This window comes from Peromyscus californicus, unplaced genomic scaffold (genome assembly GCF_007827085.1).
Source record: "Peromyscus californicus insignis strain IS unplaced genomic scaffold, ASM782708v3 Scaffold_20__1_contigs__length_68692818, whole genome shotgun sequence".
NCBI classification, from domain to species: Eukaryota; Metazoa; Chordata; class Mammalia; order Rodentia; family Cricetidae; genus Peromyscus; species Peromyscus californicus.
The window spans coordinates 38,337,369-38,357,524 of NW_026294503.1; the positions used below are offsets into that span (position 1 = coordinate 38,337,369).

General features: G+C 48.3%; 1 protein-coding gene across 4 annotated transcripts in view; it reads right to left on the bottom strand.

Annotated features, from left to right (window-relative positions):
- The window catches only part of Trappc9 (trafficking protein particle complex subunit 9), a 479,962-nt gene that overhangs the window by 367,975 nt on the left and 91,831 nt on the right, over positions 1 to 20,156 (bottom strand). For all 4 annotated transcript variants that reach the window (XM_052747955.1, XM_052747953.1, XM_052747954.1 and 1 more), the window contains 5 exons: positions 19,746 to 19,872; positions 11,153 to 11,298; positions 6,920 to 7,005; positions 4,301 to 4,427; positions 2,137 to 2,269 (listed from right to left, as the gene is read on the bottom strand). In XM_052747955.1, coding sequence (XP_052603915.1) covers positions 2,137 to 2,269; positions 4,301 to 4,427; positions 6,920 to 7,005; positions 11,153 to 11,298; positions 19,746 to 19,872 — 619 coding nt within the window. The remainder of the gene's footprint in view (positions 1 to 2,136; positions 2,270 to 4,300; positions 4,428 to 6,919; positions 7,006 to 11,152; positions 11,299 to 19,745; positions 19,873 to 20,156) is intronic.

Sequence of the window (20,156 nt, forward strand, 5' to 3'; positions counted from 1 at the left end):
TTGCTTTATGTCCCCCATCACAGGACCCTCTCTCCCACCTGCCCTCCCTCCAGAGCCAGCTGCCCACCTGCCCCACAGCCCACAGCTGCTGCCTCCTCCCTGCCCGTCTTGTAGCTTCGGACGGTCGGGCTGGAAGGCTGCCTGTCATTCTCTCCCATTTGACAAGCACAGGGCCACATTCACTGTCATAGCCTTGCCACCTAGAACACTAGACAAGTGAACAGAGTCCACCAAACAGTTGGGAAAGGCCTAAGACACATTTTACTATTATTATTATTTCCTATTGGCTATTATTGTTATTACTCACAGGAGCCACAAACAAGTGACTGTGCAATTCTGAGAGGGGTGAGACATATATTATTAAATCACTGAAAGTTACATTTTTTTGAGCCTGTGCTCTGGCCCGGCCCGATAAGTGTCACTCTCGGCCCTGGGCAAAGGAGCTTCTTTTTGCAGCCGATGAGATCATTACGGAAAGCTATGACGAGTAAAAACGCAGAGAACAACTGAATGTGGGTGGCTAGCCCCACTGGTTACATCTACAGCACAACCCCTACACCAAGGGCTCAAAAAGATCTCGGAAGAAGGCGTGGAAAAAACTGCAAGAGCTACAGGACCAAGACGTCTGCTGTGAGGTTGTAATCTACCAGGTAGGACAGGGAAGCTGACGCTCCTGAAACCTCAACAATGACATCAGTTGACCTACCCAAGTGGGGTAGGGGAAATCTCACTGGGCCCCACCACTAGATAAGAATAAGATAAACAATTAAAGACTGTTGAGAGAGAGAGAATTAGTCTTCCCCGGGGATGAGCCCCCAACACTAAAGACCAACGCTAAAAACAGATACTTATAAACAACTCTAAATGGGCTCAGCAGATTGTATTTATATACTTATTCATATATATGAATATCAATTCATATATTGTGTGTGTGTTTGTGTGTGTGTGTGTGTGTGTGTGTGTGTGTGTGTGTGTGTGTGTGTATGTATGTATATGTATAAATTAAAGAAAAAGAAGCCCTGAATTTGTAGTCCGGGAATGAGACACAGAGGAGGGATTGGAAGGGGAGAAATGATATACTATTTTCACTTAAAATTTTAAATTACATTGTTTAAAGAATGTGTAATGCCTAAAGAAAGCTTTTGTTATGTATGTGGTTACAAAACAGAAAATACCACTATATATAATATAGTGTGTTCTAACTATCCATGGATGGGGAGCATTTTGTACTATAAGCAGGAGCCACCTCAAAAAACTCAAGAATGTATTTTTTTAAAGAGACTGGGCTAAGAACTGCAAGCAAGACCACAAAGCCCTGAACAGCTACTCTGGCCTCCTAGGCTTACTCTTTTTTATGCTTCCCTAGAATGCTAAAAACAAATAAAAGTAAAAAGCTTATTTTTTTTTTTTCAGAAGACCATTTTTTACAATCATAAGAATCCCCCGCCCCTACCACTGTGTGGGTATGTGTGTGTGTGTGCGTGTGTGTGCGTGTGTGCGTGTGTGTGTGTGTGTGTGTGTGTGTGTGTGTGTACGTGTGTGTGTGTGCGAGTGTGCGTGTGCGTGCCTGTGTGTAGGTATATGGAGGCCACAGGTCAATATCAGATGTCTTCCTCCATCTCTGTCCACTTTATTGGTTTTTGTTTGCTTTTGGTTTTTAAAGACAGGGCTCTTGGTGAATGTGCAGCCTGCCCTTTCAGCTAGGCTGGCTAGCCAGTGAACACCCAGAGTCCTCCTATCTCTGTCTGGTGCCACCAGGCCTGGCCTTTGACAGTGGTGCTGGGGGTCCAAACGCGGGTCCTCCTCGTGTTTATGCAGCAAGCACTTTACCCACGGAGCCACCTCTCTAGGCACCAGGAGTTTTTTCTTAAAACCCTAACTGTTTGTGGGTGACTCGAATTCTAACAGCGAGCTGTCCCTGAGCTCTGATGAGAAAGCGGTCAACTGCATTCTTACGTATTTTCAGAGAACGTATTACCTCTCTGGTCCCTTAAAGATCCTTCCGCCATGCTTTCTGCCTTATCCAAGCCAGATGAACCCGAACCCTTCGCGCCATTTCTAAGAAACGTATAGGCAGAAAGCGTTCTAAGATCCGCTCCTTCCAGTCACAGACCCCCGCGCCCTCAGCCCCACTACCTGGGCAGCGATGTGCTGATCTGCAGTCTTGGCAAGGCAGGAATGACTTCCACGGTGGAGCCACTGGTTCTCACTCCTGGGAGGTTGTCCAGCAGACAGTCACTGAAGACCCCAAAGACCGTGGTGTGGTAACCTGCAACACAGGGAGGCGCGGCTTCACAGCTCCTGGCAAGGCTTGGCCACGTAGGCCCCTAATAAGGTCACAAAGGCCACAAGAGCACCAGCCCCGCCAATCACCTATGCTCCCCCGCCCCCGCCCCCATACCACTCCCTGTACCCCAAAGACATCGGCTGTTCTTGGACAGAATGACGCTGACAACACCATCTGTGCCCTATTTCCCACAGCGGGCAGGTCCAGACAAAGGGCCCTTATAAAGAGCCCTCCCTGTACTCTCCCAATCCTCAGCTTAGCAGTCACCAGCTCAGCTGTTTGCTAATATATCTTTCAGATTTAGCATCTCTATCATGATAGAGATAGTTAATATTCCTTTCTGAGGCATAATGTGACTTAATGAGCATTTGAAAAATACTTTAGAACCCTTCTGTTGAGAGGTGAAGGTTCACAAGCCAACTACTTGTCATTACAGCTGCTTGGTGACGCGGCCACTCGACCGCGCATGTGCGGGGACCACAGTTTAAGATCAGCACGTGGCCGGTGCAGAAAGAAAAGGCTGGTGAGCAAGATAAGCACTTGAAATTGCTTAATCAAAGCTTTAAAATGGCTTTTGAAATTTCAATAGATGATGATTCTGTAAATAGTATTTGCTGTGTGACAAATTTAAACGGCTTCTAAGAGAGGAGGCCAAGGATACTGGGTTGGGATGGCCCAGGGCTCAGGAATGTGCCTTGAAACAGGACAGGACAAAGGGTAAGGCCTCTGACCAACTGATGGGAGCTGATAAGGGCTTTGGTATGAAAGCTGGGCCCATCAGCAAGGAGGCTGAAAGACAGAAAAGACCGGTCCTCATATTCTATGATAAACCCTACAAGACAGTCACAATCTGACAGACAGAAAACAGCCAAGCAGGTGGCAGAAGTAGCATCTCATAAAGTATTAACAGCGAGGTCTGGTAGCTGCTTAGAGCAAGTGGTCCACAAAGATGTGTCATTGGGACGGGAGCCTATAAGAAAAAAGCCACTTTAGGGAGGACAGGTGGGGGTCCTGGGGCAACATGGTGAATATGAAGAGCTCACAGGACATCTGAGGAGGTGGCAGGAAAGGGGGGGCTGTCCCTAAGGGAGAGCAGAATCATGCATGCAGGACCGAAGGCAGGAGGCAGCCCCGAGGCTTGGTTGGGTTAAGAAGCAAGAAGAGGAAAGAGGGAAAAAAAGAAAGGAGGAGGTGAAGACTCCAGGGAAGGGTCCAGGGAAATGGTCTGACAAGTAAAGGTGATTGCCATATGGCCTGAGTTCAATCCAGAGCACACATAAAGGCATTAGGAGAGAACCATGGCATATATGCCGCCACCATACACATGTACACATCATGCAAATACACATAATAATTTTTTAAAGAAACTAGGAAGAAGGGAGAGCCAGGGAAAGGACAGGGCAGGGAAAGGGGGTAAGATAATGGAGGAAGGAAGCCAGGGGACAGAGAAACTCCGCAGGGCAGGGCTTCAGGAATACAGCCTGCAGAAACCAAGAGACTGAACAAGACCGAGAGGAGGCACCATACCAAGGCTGACCTCTGTATAAGGGAGTCAGTTAGTAAAAGACTAAACAGCAGGCCCCGCTTCCGCCAGAAGAGCACTGCTCCGGACCCTGGTGGCAGGCGTGTTGGTAAGTGTTAAGAGCTGGATGGAAACACTACAGAGGTGGAGGTGGAGTCTACACGGACACACAATGCTCTGAAAGGGGGTACAGCGGCACCGGAGGGGGTTTGATGGCAGAGAGAGAAGCTGAGTCCGTGCTGTCCCAGAGAATGACATGAAGGCGAAAAGCGAGAGGGAAGCACAGGACGGGCCCTGCCCCCACAGGAGCACAGCAGGTACCCAGCCAGCCCCAGCAAGCCACATATCAAAACCAGGATTTTTTTTTTTTTCACCATGTCACTTTGGAAATAAACGCTATATTCTCCTTATTGTTAAGCTGGTTAGGATCACGGGTCAGGCAACCAGCTCCAGGTGCCGTGGTGTAGAAACCACCAAGGAACTCTCCTTACCATTCACAGTGATCGTCCCTGTAGTCTGTGGGACCCCAACCAGTGTCACTGGGTACAAACCGGATTCCGCAGGAAGCGAGAGTGCCGCGGGAAGAGACTCGAACTCCACTCCGCTGGTGAGGAGCCCCTGTGGGACGTGAAGGAGCACTGTGAGGAGGCCTGGCTCAGACCCATGCTGGACAGCCACTTCCTAATGAGCTCTGTGACATTCACTGCAGGAACTGTGGGGATGAAAAGGCCAGCAGCTTTTGAAAACCCACAGAGCACTTCAAGGGAGGCTGGTGTGAGCTGGACCCCGAGAGGAGAGTGGCCAGCAAAAATTCCAGAGTGGAGTGGCCAGCAAAAACTCCAGAGTGGAGTGGCCAGCAAAAACTCCAGAGTGGAGTGGCCAGCAAAAACTCCAGCTGGGGTGAAGTCCTGTGATTCATCGTATGATTCCTTGCTTTGCTGTTTTGCCAAATGAGAATGTGGACCCAAAGAAAAAAAATAAATAGTTCTCTAAACACAAAAGAAAAACATACAGTGTGGAAATATCTCAGAGGGTGATTTCACTCCAGGGCATCTCAGTGTAGAGATGTTTGTTCATCTCATTGTAGAGCAGGAACTGAGCTTGCCAATGAACTACGTGAGTCCCCAGCCTCAAGAAGCTGCTCCTTGATGGGCCATAGTGTAGAGACATCAGTTCTCGGGAGGTTCTAGTCATCGATTCACAAAAGCAAAGTCATGACCAAGGCCACCCCTTGGGATCCTCACTGAACCCTGAATGAGCGAGTATGGTCAGCAAAGAGGCAAAGGCTGAAGAAAGCTGTAACAGCACAGTCATTATTACAATCTAGCCAAAAAAACACCTGAAAAGTAAAAAGGAGGAATACCATTAACAAAGATCATAAACATCTTGGCGTAAATTCATCACACACATGTGAAAGACTTCACGGCAGCTACAGAATACAACCAGAGCAAAGAGGACCTCCACAGGGGAAGAATTCCATGGTTCTCCCAGATGGGATGGTTTTCCTCAGAGCAATGGTCCAAACAGTAGGAACTTACCTTGAATGCATTGCTCAGGAGGGAGTGTGCTGACCTGTGAGCCCATTGTACATTCACAGTGGAGGGGAGAATGGCGGTATCAAAGAGGAAGGCAGGGAGGGACCCTAGGGGACGTGTGTGCACACTTGCATGCCCTTTCCCAACTCTGTCTACAGAGAACACCAGAAGCAAAGGCACTCTGCTGGCAGTGGCTGCTCCTGTGATTTATATGTGGTGTGGATAGATGTCATGGACAAGAATAGAAGAAGAAGAAAAGCCAGTTACATGGCTGTCGTCCCTAAGCAAAGAACATTGACACTCACCTCTGTTGAAGCCAACTAAAGCCAAATGGCAGTTGCTAACATGTCATCAGGGTAGGTGGCGGGCATATGTGAGTTTATGCCTAAATGTTTCATAATTAAGTTTTTAAGTTTCTGACCACAAGTTGTGGGCTATCTCCAAATGGAACTTTATAGTTAATTATAATCTTTCAGCCTTCCTAGCATTTTTATAATAAGCACATATTATTTTTAAATCAGATAAAAGTGAAAGCTACTTTTAAAGATTTGTTTTTTAAATAAACATGGGTATGGTACACATGCCTTTGATCCCAGCACTCAGGAGACAGAGGTAGGTGGAGTGCTGTGAGTTCAAGGCCAGCCTGTTACATGGTGAGACTTTGTCTCAAAAGCCAAAAGAAAGACAAAAATGTATGGAGTAGCAGCTGCCCTCTGACATTAGCAATGAATTCTCAAAGAGGGCAGGGCAGATGGCTCAGCAGTTAATGAGTTCACCAAGCAAGAAAAAGGACCAGAGTTTGGATCCCCAGAACCCACATGGGTGTGAAGGCTGATCTTTAAGTCTCACACGGAGGAGAAGTGGAGCAAGCTGGCTAGTAAGACTAGTCACATTGGCAAGCTCTAAGAATTTTGGGGAGATCCTGGCTCGAAAAATTAAGATGGACGAACAATCAGGGGAGAGTCCCAACATCAGCTCAAGCCTCCACACACATGTGCACACACACACCTGCACACACACGTACCTGAAAACATGCATATTGGCAGGTACACACGAGGGGGAAAGCCCTCAAGGAATAAATCCATGGAGTAGTGTGCACAGGGGCCTTGCTTGAGTCCCACATGAAGACGCTATATAAGTCCCCTTTCCCTGACCACAGAAGTGGGTAAGCTGTTCTGAGGGGCATGACCACAAAGGGAGTGACATCTTCTGCAGGGCTCTGAATCCGAACAGCAGGCTCACAGCCATGCAGTGTAAACATTTCTTTCTTACCCCATGGCCTGTACTAAACCTTGAACCCTGACCTCCAGATAACTATTTCAAATCTATATTTAATCAACTATGATCAGTGTGTGCATATATCAAAGGCTTGCTTGTACTGTCACATGCTAGTGAGCGCCAAGCCAAGACACAGGAATGACGAAGCATGGCCTACACACACACACAGGAAACTCAGAGACCTTAGTAAACAGATGTAAAATCAGACATACATCAGAGGATGTCTATGTCCAACGTTAAGCAAAAAGATATTTTTCAACACAGTAGGTTTTCAGCCAAATGACTGGTGGCACATACCATGTTTTCCACTCGGAGCTCAAACGGCATTGGGTTGTACACCATCAGCTGAACTTCACACACATCTCCTTGAACCCACTGGAAATCTACAAAACACACACAGAAGATCTCCAGGGTGAGTTGGTACCACTGCTATGTTAGTTGGTTCATGTGTCCAGCAGAGCCATGGGCCAAACACTTGCCCTGGCGTGAGCAGTTCATGTGATAGACTGCTGTGATGATGACTGGTGCTGCCCTAAGCAGGTATAGGGGCCACTTGCAAGAGGCCCAGAGCATGACTTCTCTGTGTCCCCTAAAACCTGGTCAGACATACTCCTGATTTATGGCAACAATCTGCTATACATAACTGCCCCAAAGGTGCTCTCTAAATGAACAGTACTTACCTGCCACACCCAACACCATGTACACAGCCAGCCGGGGAGTGGGGGGATGTCTCTGAGTGGTCATAACTTAGGCCTGCATCCCATAGCACCACACAACACACAACTGCCTCCAAAGGTCTCTGAATGGCTATCACTGAGATACATTCTCTTACTTGATCCAGAACAACCCTGAGTCAATTTCTAAAGGTTCCATTCCACAGAGGGCATGACCGGAGCCCAGGGTGGCACTATCAGGACCTGAGGTCACATGGTAGGAAGTAAGAGCTGCAGGGCCAGGCTACAGTCACAGCAAAGATGGCCCCTGACAGCCCTGGCCCATTCAGGCCATTACTTTGTCCCTGGGGCAGCTGCTGATGTTAGCACAAAGCCTCACAAGGCCATGAAGTCCTGTTGCAAATGACATGGAGTGATGTGGTGGCTCTCATCTAAAATACCAGCACTCGAGGGTTCTGGAACAGGAACATCAAGAGTGGAAGCCAGAAGACCCCATCTCAAAACAAACAAACCAGGAGACTCTACACCCTACCCTGCCCAGCCCAGCAGCGGCCATCCTGCCTCTTCGCTTGGCCATTCTAGCAGCTTAGGCTGCACTTTGTGGGCATCACCTGGAACACTGGTAAGCTTTTATTTCCCCTGAAGAACCCGCTAGGAAAAGTATCACCCCATTTGTTTAGATAAAAATGTCAGAGGGGAGTTAAGGAAGCCAGGGTGGATTTCTCCTCTCTGGGGGTGGGAGTGCTGGGTCAGATGAAAACGTGGGACCATTTACCGGGAGAGGAGTAAGAAGCTGGGGACAGCCACAGAGCATTAAGCATCCAGCTGCACTGCCCCTGCTTCACTGATAAGAAGGTGTTGAAGCTACTTTTTATGAAAATAGTCTGCGTTTGCCGAAGACACCAAGGCAAACATTGTCTAGCCGGCAGGCTTGTCCAAATCAGATGTGGCCCAACCCGACGTCATAAACTGACTTAAAATATGAGGAAATTGGCTTTTGGTTTTGGTTTTGTCTTGAGTGGGGAACTCAACCGGGAGGTTCTCAAATGGGAACTTTGGGGATGACAATGTTGTGTTGGAGTGTCAGGAGACTAGACAGGCTGACCAACTCCAGAAGCCTGCACAGCTGCAGGGCTCTGGGACCACGGGTACCAGCTTCTCCGCTTACAGGCACAGGGGAGTGAACCCTTCTTCATGAATGCCCGGGAGACACTCTGACGAACAAGCCTCATTTCAGCTCCAAATGCATATTTGGGGGTGGGAAAATGTAATTTATTTTCTATGGCTTTTAATGTCTTTCGGGAACTATCCTGATTAGTGAGTTCCTGCTGAAGACTATGTGTCTTTGGCTTAAATTTCAAATGTTTCTTGCTGTGGGATGGTCTGTATGTCAAATGTGTTGCTGATTGGTCAATAAATAAATCACTGATTGGCCCGTGGCCAGGCAGGAAGTATAGGCGGGACAAGGAGGAGAATAGAGCTGGGAAGTGGAAGGCTGAGAGAGAGAGACACTGCCAGCCGCCATGATGAGAAACAGCATGTGAAGATGCCGGTAAGCAATGAGCCATGTGACAAGGTATAGATTAATGGAAATGGATTAATTTAAGCTGTAAGAACAGTTAGTAAGAAGCCTGCCACGGCCATACAGTTTGTAACCAATATAAGTCTCTGTGTTTACTTGGTTGGGTCTGAGAGGCTGTGGGACTGGCAGGTGAGAGAGATTTGTCCTGACTGTGGGCCAGGCAGGAAAACTCAAGCTACAGTTTCTAACTGAATCTCCACGTGTAACAGGAGAATTACCATAGTATCAGGAATGCGGTAAGAGAGATGCCCTTGGGGTTTGGGGAGGTGTCCTGAGAACTTTTTCCCACTCCCTGTCATTCTTTGTGTCTGTGAGTCACTGGACTGAGAGAAACCATGGTCCAGGTATCAAGTTGGAGCATGATAGGATGAAGGGTCTCCTAGGTTTTTTGTTTGTTTTGAGACAGGGTCTTGTTTTTAAGTAGTCTAGGTACCTGGGGTGATGGCAAAATCAATGAGCCAATGCAGGAGGACCCCATCCTCTGTCTCCAATAAGATGAAGGGAGGCACTCCCGTCAGAGGTCGTACCAGGGTCCCACACAATGCAAAGGAACAACTCTTTCTCTCCTCCTGCCCATAATGCATGCTGAGTGGGAAATGCCATCTGCCCTTCCTTGTTGTTATTGAATGTACCTGATTAGACATTTCTCTCACTGCCATATGCTCTCCAGAACAGAGGTACTGTGGTAAAGGACCTATGTCTGGGGATGACTTCTTTTTGTTTGTTTGGTTGGTTTGGTTTGGTTTGATTTGGGGGGGACAGGGTTTTCTACGTAGCCCTGGTTGTCCTAAATCTTGCTCTATAGACCAGTCTGGCCTTGAACTCAGAGATCTACCTGCCTCTGTCTCCCAAGTGCTAGGACTAAAGGCGTGAGCCACCATGCCTGGCTGGAGGCTGACTTTCAAAACCAAAGACCGAGATGGAATTTCAAAGACTCAAACACATTCTCGAGAATTTGCCAGCACTCAGTATCACTAAATTGCCTTTTCTCGAGAGATTAGCCGGTATCTCCTGCTTTACTTCCTTCTTAATTGCTCTCTCTCTCTCTTTGAGACAAGCTCTCATGCAGCCCAGGCTATCCTTAAACTCACTATGTAGCCCAGGATGGCTTCAAACTTCTGATCCTCCTCCCATGAGCTGGGGTTACTGATGTGCATGACCATGCCCAGTACATTCAATGCTGGGGATCCCACCTAGGCTTCATGCATGCTAGGCAGGCACTGTGCCAATGAGCTACACACCAGCTCCTCCTCCTCTCTCATTTTCACAGGGAACAGTTTTAGAACATGCAAAGCCAAACCAGGGCAGGACACCCTGCTCTCTCAAGGCAAAGTCACTCTAGGCCTGCCCAGGCTTTCCCAAAGCCCACGGGCTCTGCTCTGGGATTAGTGAGTAATATCAGGGACAGTCTTAATAGCCCCAAAACTTCAAAGAACTTACTTGCATTTTACCCTGATCTTCACTTTTATGTGTTTGTGCTCGACCTGCATGAACTAGACAGGAAAATGTGCTTGTAGTAGGAACCTATTCTCATATAGACAGTCCTCAATGTATATCCCAGAGTTGAAAATATCCCAAATCAAAAAAGCATTTAACTAGCCAGGAGCGCTGAGGCATGCCTGTAATACTGGCACTTCAAAGGCTGAGGCAAGAGATCTGGAGTGCAAGGCCAGCCTAGGCTACATAATGAGTTTGAGGTAAGCCTAGGCTACATGGTGAATGCATTTCCCACACTCCACCCATCAAACATCACAGCCTCACTGAGCTTCCCTACGGAGTTCATGATGGATAACTTCCTAGGCTTAAGCAAATCCATCCAACACAAAGCCTACGGCAGAACAGTGTTTAATGTACTAATATGATGGTTTAGACCTGGAGTCTCCAGGTCCAACTTTAGTCACCACTGGAATGACTATGACTTTGGGAGGAAGGGCCTTTCTAAGGAGTGACAAGAACCAGTGTGGAGCCCCTGTGCCTGGACCATAGTACCTCTGTAAGAAGGATGGTAATCAGTAGACACACACACATGCTCCCTATCTGCGCCAAGTGATAAGCCAGGTCTTTATGGCTTCTAGACCATTCATGAATCATCTTTCAGGAAATAAGTTTCTAACAATCAGATCAATGAGCAACTTCCAGTCTAAGGCAACACATGAGATGAGTTTCCAGAAGAGTGTGTGTGCAAAGCACATACAAGCGTATGCACACACAGAACTGACCAGAAACTCAGTTCTGAACCCCAGGAGGTTAGGCAGGACACGGACAGTGGCCTACCTATTTTCTTGCTGCGCTCCTCTCCACGGCTGTGAGGGATGATTGGTGAATAGATGAAGGGGCTCTTGGTGGACATGGTCTGCCCCAGCAGGCTTTTCACCTTCTGCGGCCGGAGGCTGGTAGGGAGACTCAGCAGCTTCACACACCTATCATTGTAAGCAGAGTGCAGACACTTACCATCAGGACGCTCACTCCGGACCACATACAAACAAGCGCAGACCTGTTGTTGCCCTGTGTTGTGGAGGTCCTGCAGCTTTGGGTCTGTGGGTCACATCCCTTCACATACTCTAGCAGATCATAGATAGAATTGATATTGGGGGGGTGCGGGGGGGGGGGGGGTAAGTCATAACCTTGGTTCTGGGCCTGGGCAGCTAGCTGGAGGGTTGGTCTGCCAGCCAGTTCTCCCAACCAGACCAATGACTCTTTGCAATGAACACATGCAAGTAAAGATATATGAACAGAGGGGTTTACACTGCAGCTTCCAGGATAAGATTTTAATTTTTTCTCTTTGTTTTCCTTTTGTCTCTTAAAATTTGTTTCATTGGGGGGGGTGCAGGGGCAGAGGGTAGATACGAAGGGACAGGGAAATGAATGGGATCAAGATGCATGACGTGAAAGACGTACAGAATAAATAAAAAGAAAGTAAAAAGTAAGTAAAAAAAAAAAAAAAAGGTGAAGAGAAGAGGTCCCACTCCACAGGACCAAGCAGCAGAATAAACATGGCAACCCAGCAGGCCAGGAAAGCAAGGTCCCTCCTGGGCTGGGGAGCAGTCCAGCCTTGGTCACCTCCTCCAACACAAAGGTTGCCTCTATAGAATGAAGACCCAGTCAGGCCTTGCTCGTGGGACTGAGGTGAGGATGGTGTACCAGCTCCCTGCTCAGGACCCACTGTTCTGACACCTGCTGTTTCCTCCCGACAGGTCTGCCCACACAGTAAGCAGAAGCCAGAGCATTTCCATTGGATCAGAAGCCACCACGGAGAAGAAGGTGAAAGGTTTTTGCTTAATGTTCTGGTAGAAGCTCCACCTCAGCCCTGGCACCCTGGCATCCATATACCCAAAGAGTCTGGAATGTTCTGGTGGAAGATCCACCTCAGCTCCCCTCCCCCATCTCTTTCCCCAAACCCACCCCCTCAAAGCCTGCCAAACATGGCTCCTCCCCCAAAGATGCTCAAGACCACTCCCAAAGGGTATTTAAACTGCATCCCAGAAAACGGACACGGGTTTTCCCACCTCTCATCCCCATCTCCTTTCTGGGGGGCCAGAGAATCACCCAGGAATGCTTAACCCATTAAACCAGGGTTTTTTTCTAATCTGATCTGATTTGGTTTGATTTGGATTGCTGCATCGGCAGAGAGGCTTATTGGGGTGCAAAAACCTTTCAGAAGGTGCCAACACGAACCACGCTGTTCTCGGAAATGGCTGCTTCCCCATTCACTGACCCCATGCTCACGGTCATGAGTTAAAGGCAGTAAAGATAACTTTAGAGGCACCAAAATGAGTCAATGTCACATTAAGGATAGAAAATTCAGCGGTTCCCCTTAGATTAATTTGACCCAAAATGAGTCCAAGTTTGAATTCTCCACTTGTCCCCGTGTTTTCTGTCATCTGTAGGCTTGTCCAAAGTCTGCCTGACGTGCGAGTCTGATCTGCCCCTATTGCCCGTGTCCCTAAAACATAGGTCTTTGCTCTGTACTGGACAGCACAGAAAGTGTCACATGGGGAAGGAATGAGGGATATTTTACAGACATATTTAACCAAGTTTTATAACAGAAGAGATTATTGACTCTAGTCAGAGAGAGCACTGCAAACATGCTATGGAATAATATCCATGCATGCAGCTTTCAATATGCACGTAAGATAGGTGTTGATCAAGGTTGTTCCTGACCTGTTGGCTGTTTTCAACAGAATAATCAACCACAACATACACATATAGTGCTCTGAGTCAGGAGCATGGAACAGGACGTAACTGAAGATAAACATTATACATTCGCTTCTGTTGTAAAGTTTGATTACATGGGAAATGCAAAGCAAGTAATGTTGGCTGTTACACTGTTCTCTTAAAGGCAGGTTAAACAAACAGGCTGCGTACACAGCAGGCGAGCAGTCTTAAGTGATCTCAAGGAGTATTATTAACTCAGCTGTCGGGTTAAGCAAAAGCTCCAGCCTCTTTGAATGAAAGGGATATTTTCATAAAGATGTGCTACCCGTCATGCTCAAGGTCATCCAAGTCAACTACAAACGGGTACCTGTTGGAAGCTGAGTACATGCAGCCCCTGTGCTACCCACCCCACCCCCCAGCACCATCTCAAACACGTCAAAAGCGCTTGACTCGAGTGCTGCCATTATCTCCGCACTGTCACCCGGGACCTGACAAAAGAGAGATGAAGCACAGCCCACGGTCCCATTAGTGGAAAGTGACAATGACCAGAGACACCAGCTCTAAACCACAGCACGGCGAGGCCTCTGGGACCAGACTGGCCCGGTGGCTAAGATGAGGAACGTGCTAGGCCAGAACAGAACAGACAAGGATGAAGATGAGAGAGGCCCAGGGGTTTCCACCCCACCTCCTAGTTTCTGAGAGCAGGAAGGTGAGGTCACACATGCAGCACCGCCCGAGGGCTGAGAAGACGCTGCACGGCCCTGTGTGGAAACAATACATCAGCCTCCTGGTACCCTACATGGTAGTCCTGCAAAGCCAGATGCTGAGGAGGCCAAGAACAAGACAGCACGGCCTGGGTCACAGGCACCCACAGCATGCCACCATGGGGTCTAGGATGCCACCCACTAACACCAGGCTGAGTGAGTGGGACACATTGTGCTGTATGCAATAAGTCACTGCGAGGTCTCAGGCACAGCCCAACCCACACTGACTAATAAGAACTACCTTACAGAGCTGATGTCACTTACTAAGGGATGGACTTCTCAACTTTCTTAATGCTGCGACCCTTTAATACAGTTCTTCATAGCAACCATAAAGTTATTTCTTCATATTACTACTTCATAACTGTAATTTTGCTACTATAATGAATCATAATGTAAATATCTGATGTGCAGGATATCTCATATTCTACCTCCGAGGGTATCTCGATCCACAGGTTGAGAACCACTGTCCTAGAGGAATCCAGCCTCCCTCATGCCAAGAGCCCCTACAGCACTTAGCATCTAGACCCTGACAGGGTTCAGGTCACATGCAAGAAGACACATCCACCACCCACAATAACCCATGTGAAGAGAGTACTTAGAAAATGAGGTTTACTCTCTCAGATTCCTTCTCGGCATACACTTCTCCATCAGACTGCCAATCTGGGACCAGAATGGCCTCACAGTTTTGTTTTGATTCGAGCTGTGAGCTGGCTGAGTACCAAAGCCTTGTCCAGCACTTGAACCTGTTGCTCTCAGCAAATGCAGTAAATACGCTCCCAAAAGCTTAACTTCAAACCCGGCGTCCGAATCTTTTGAAGCTGAGCACTGTGGTGAAAATTCATTGCTGACGGCAGGAAACCCATGCTTGACATGCTCCCCCACCACCACAAGGACCCTGCCTGAGAGGCTAGTGCCCCTCTCAGACTGAGATTCGCCCTCGAGTTGACAGGGAGACCCTCATTACAATCTGAAGGGCCTACCAGTGGGACAACACACACTGACGGCTTTGAGGTCCAGTGGCCTGAACCTCACTCAGCTTTTGCTTATAAAATCAGCAAAGGAGCAGTACTCTGGTAATACATGTGGCTAGAAGGATGTTTCCTTTCTTTGGTCCCCAGTTTTCACAGGGAGGGATACCCAGAAGACAGACCCAACCTGGCCTCGCTCTCCTTCACCACCCACCCAGGGGGGTGAGATTTGAGAGAAAAGGAGCCTATATACACTCCCTGATCTAGCTCCCAGGGTGGCCTCCTTGCTACAGACAGTGCATATTCTGTGTGTGCTAACCCAGGCCCTCCCACGAAAGAGGCTTATAGCTAGGGGCAGTTCACACACCTACCTGCCTCACCTGAGCCACACTTACCACTCCATTTTTCATCTGCCTGGCACAAGTGTTCCTGTGCGTTCTGAAGGCAGGCAGGAAAAGGGGAGTGGCCTTGCAGGGCATTGTGAGACGGCTTGAGGTAACAGGTTAGTACCTGTCCTGGCACCTGGCGCACACAACTGGTCAGTAAAGCCTTCTCTCCTTTCCCCATCTTAAAACAATAACTATTTGCCAACAGACAATGGCTACTGGAGCAAAATGGCAGTGCTGGACAGAGTGAGAGACGCTAAGTCTTGAGGCTGGCCATAACCACACTGCTGGATGCTGGATTGGGTAGAACCAACAAGCCTTGAACTACCTTGTACTTGAGGGCAGGACAACTCAGGGCTCTCAGAACAAGGAACACTTTCTGTGTCATGCAATAGCCCTACTGGAGATGGGGTGGGAATTCTGAGGAGTCCTCCATTCTAACGAACAGCTGGTAGGTTTTTGTTTTTTGTTTTGTTTTGTTTTGTTTTGTTTTTTGAGACAGGGTTTCTCTGTGTAGTTTTGATGCCTGTCTTGGATCTCACTCTGTAGACCAGGTTGGCCTCAAATTCACGGAGATCCACCTGGCTCTGCCTCCCGAGTGCTGGGATTAAAGGCATGTGCCACCACCGCCCGGCTAAACAGCTGGTTTACTGCATATGTTCAAGAATTCGGAGGACATAGCCAGCCAGAAAAAATGACCTATAGCTCATTATGGTGTACACTCATGACTCAACCTTTTTCCATCAAAAGTCATTTTATAAAATGTGTCCCCTAGAAAAAGCATCATTCAAGGCACCTGACTTACAGTCCACGTCATGCATTCAGCCTGGCTCTCTTCTGAACAAAGGATGTTGGATCTGGCAGATGAAGCTGCTGGGATTAAAGAGGGATCGAGTGTCCAGGACAGGACTGTCTCAATATATTCCATTTGCAGATAGTTTACAGGTCAGAATCCCGAGTCTCCTTGCGTCCTGTGGCTAAAAGGGATCAAGCTGGGCAACAGTGAAATGCTAACTGGGGCAGTGGTTGTGAACGTGCCACTTGAGAAGGATGGCATGGGAACTAATGGAGCCCTTTCTTCTTGTCTTTTCATTCTCTACTCTTTGTCCAGGGGAAACATGGGTCAGCTTCTGGCCCACGTTCCAGTTCAAAGCTCAACTCTTATGGGAAGGGCGAGTCCCTGTCAGTGTAGATGCCCCTATTAGCTAAGTCAGGAAGACATCAGTCATTGGATGATAGCTCACTACAAACAGCTCTGAACCCTACACCGAATTCTCCTTAAATAACCCACAACATGCTGGCCATGGTAGTGTGGGCCTATGATTCGAGCACTGGCAAGTGCAGACAGGGGAGCCAGGGGTTCAAGGTCATCTTGGCTCACCTTAGTCCTCCCGCAGAGTTCTGCAGGAATGCTTTGGTCTTTCCTGGCTGCCCTCTGCTGCACCCAAAGGCACTGAAGGCAGTGACATCATTCCAGGATGACATCATTCCTAACCATCCATGAACCCCACACACGGCCAGGGCCCTGCTCATCTTGACCACGGGGAACACATGTGAGTAAGTGAATCTTGAAGCAGACGTAAACAAGCATGTGTTTGGTTCTTATTAAACTGCATCATAATTACTGGAAGCCACTTTGGGGTATGCCTAGTACATGCTTCCAGGTGGGCGTTTTCCTGTCAGTTGCTAAAATGATTTTATCATCTAGAACCAAGGAAAAGTTCAATGGAAAAAGGCATGAACTATCTATTCTAAAAACAAGGAATCATAGTTTTGAGGCATCTCCAATAAAATGAGTTTGTATCTAACAATTCTACAGTACCTCTGGAATCTGACTCACTGATATGGGGCTGTTTTTAAACACCTTACTGTACGGCAGAGCAGGGCTCTGCCGTCCTCCGTGTTCACACCACCAAGCTCTTCCCCGTCTCCAGGGGTCGCTTTCACGCCCTTCCTCTGATGATTTTAATACTAAACTGATGAAGTCTGCCTTGGGTGTGGAGGTTCCTATGGTTTAGACAGGAAGCATCCAAAGGCTCCTGTGCTAAGGACTTGGCTCTACAGCCCTGTTGAAAGGCTATGGGTGCAAAGAAGCACTTTCTGCACTGGTGTGTTCACCCCATGATGAATTCACCATGGGCCTGTTAGGAGCTGGGACCTGGGTAAAGGACACAGGTCACTGGGAATGTGTCCTTGAAGTAATTATGTTGTCTCAGGACTCTGCCCACCCCACCCCCCAACATGTCTCTCGGCTTCCCAGCTGCCAGGGAGTAAGCAGCTCTCTTCTCCATACTCCTCAGAGCCAAGGGCACATAGACTGAAACAATGAAGCAAAATAAACCTTCCCTTCTGAAAATGCTTTGTCTCAGGTACTTGGCCACAGTAACAAAAAACTGATTAGTAGTTATGCGTTCCGGTAGTCCTCAGCTCATTTCTATGGAAACATAGTGGCCCAGTGGATAGCTTTGGCACTGGCTTGTCATCAAGTGGAGATGGGGAACTCAGAAGAGGTGACATCCCCACCTACAGGGTCTGTTCATGCCTCTAAACAGATTTGCTTGGAAAAGGAATCTTGACGGAGGTTTGTCCAGATAGGCTGGCCTGTGAGCATGTCTGTGGGGGGTTGTCTTGAAGTGGGCAGCGCCATTCCCTGAGCTTGGGTCCTGAATGGTCTAAGAGTTGAGCACTGGGACCCCCAGGTGCAGCACCAGGAGCCCAGAATATCCCATTACACAAGGCTTTCTAAATTTAAAAATGACCCAAGTCACAACGCAGATACAGAAGTATTAGGAAAGGCTTTTCTAGCCTTTAAGTTTGAAAACTGAATCATGCCCTCAATCCCAAGTCAAATACATTCCACTTTAAATCTTACTCATAGAATAGCCCAAAAGAGACCCTTTCTTTCCAACTGTCAAGGATGAAAAAACAAGACACCCCTGCCTCAGAACTGCAGGTGGATGCTACTAGCAGAAACACAGCCCCCGTTAGGGAGTGGGGATTTGGACTAAGGAAGCCTCAGAGTCCTTTTACTGTCTTCTGCTAGGAACAGGGCTCAGTAGGAGAGCAATTACCTAGCATGTGTAAGGTTCTGGATTTGACCCCCAACATCACAGAAAAGAAAGTTAACTTGTTTATTTGGGGGGCGGGGGAGGCAGCTGTTATAGTTGTTACTTTGCTTTGTTTGGGGTTTTTTTAAGACAGGGTTTCTCTGTGTAGCCCTGGTTGTCCTAAAACTTACAGTGTAGATCAGGCTGGCCTCGAACTCAGGGATCCACCTGTCTCTGCCTCCCAAGTGCTGGAATTAAAGGTGGTGCACACCACGCCTGACTAGAAAGTTAACTTGTAATCCTACCACTCGGGAGGTAGAGGCAAAAGCATAGGGAATTCAGTGTCATCCTTGGCTATACAGCATGTTTGGGGCCAGCCAGGGCTACATGAGACCTTTCCTCCAATTTAAAAGAAAAAAACATTAAAGGAGAGGGAAAGAAAGGAAGAAAGAAAAGGAGGGAGGGAGGAAGGAAGCAGGCAAGTGGGGCGGGGGGATGGAGAGAAGGGTAGACTCAGCCATGGCCTGCCAGGGCTTCTGTGTCCAGCCACCCTTCCTACCATTTCCAGGGCTGCACCCCAATCATTCCATCGGGCAGCTCAAATGACCTCCACAGCTAAAATGGCCTCCAAGAAGAGGGCAGAAAAGTAGCATCTCTGAAGCACAGCCCCAAATGCTCTCACACAGAGCTTCACTGAAGTCTCATATCAGTAATAGGCAGCAGACACCCAGAGAGGAGTGAGTGACACCATCCTGGAATACTGCATGGCTGTGAGGGGAGCTCAGTCCCCTCTATAGCAAGGCCAGGACATGTAAGTACCAACAGATGAAAGGTATGCCCAAGACACCGTGGGGGACCCTAAAACTACACGCCTCTGCTCCACAGAAAAATGTCAATGCTGTAACTGCTTCTTTTCAGTCCCTCATACAAATCTTTCTGAGATTCAGAAGCTCCTCCCAAATCTGTGCGCAGTGGAGGACCCATAGGACCTGGTTCATGCAGGTGCAGCGGTGCACGGCCTGGATGTCCCGAGGCAGTGGGGGGCCAGGAGGCTGACTGCAGCCACAAGGGAGTGAGTAAGGCAATAGAAGGGGAGAGACCATCTCTATTCCTGAAGCCCTGGCAGCGGGCCCACGAGAGGGAGTCAGCCCACACCTGTGAGCAGGAGATGACCGGTCTGGCCGACTTCCATCCTGGACTAGAAATCAGCAGGGTCCCATCTGTCCACAGCTCTATCACAAAATAGGCATGGACGAGGGCAGGAACAGGACCACACTGCCCTCAGTTCTGTAAGCTACTGTTACTTCCAAGACCTAAGGTGAAGCTTAAGTAGGTCATGAGCCATAAAAAGGGGGTGAGGGTGGGGATTGGGAGGGATATGGGGAGAAATGGAGATGGAAATGGGGGTTATAGATTATTTTCATAGTTCGTTGTATATGTGTATGGAATTCTCAAAAATAAAGAACAACTTTTTTAAAATGAAGTCATGAGCCAGAGGTTCAGCAGCAGAGGCAGAGCAGTGCCCCACACCCTGCCCACGGCCTCACCTGACAATGGGCAGCTTGGTAAAGGGCACGGGAGGAAGCGTGAGGCCATCTGGAAGGGTGATGGGCTCCATCGTCCCGGGACACTTGGCTGTATAGTTCTCCAGGCTTTGAGTCACATCTTTCTTTTCTGAGGAGAAAACAAAACAGAATGTGGGTCCAGTCGACAAAGTAAAGGTGGGTGGCTTTTGTTCAGCTTGATCCAGAGCAATCCAGGCCAGTCCTGAAGAGAGGCTTCCATCAGAAGTAAAGAACGCAGTAACAGTGACAGCCCCATTCCTTGAGATACACTAGCAGCTGCCACCCTGAAGGCCCTGCGGATATGGAGGGAACTGAGCTACGAACTTCCAGGATGTGACCAGCACCAGAGAAATACAGCCAGATCAAGGGCCATAAAGCTGGCGGGCAGGACCA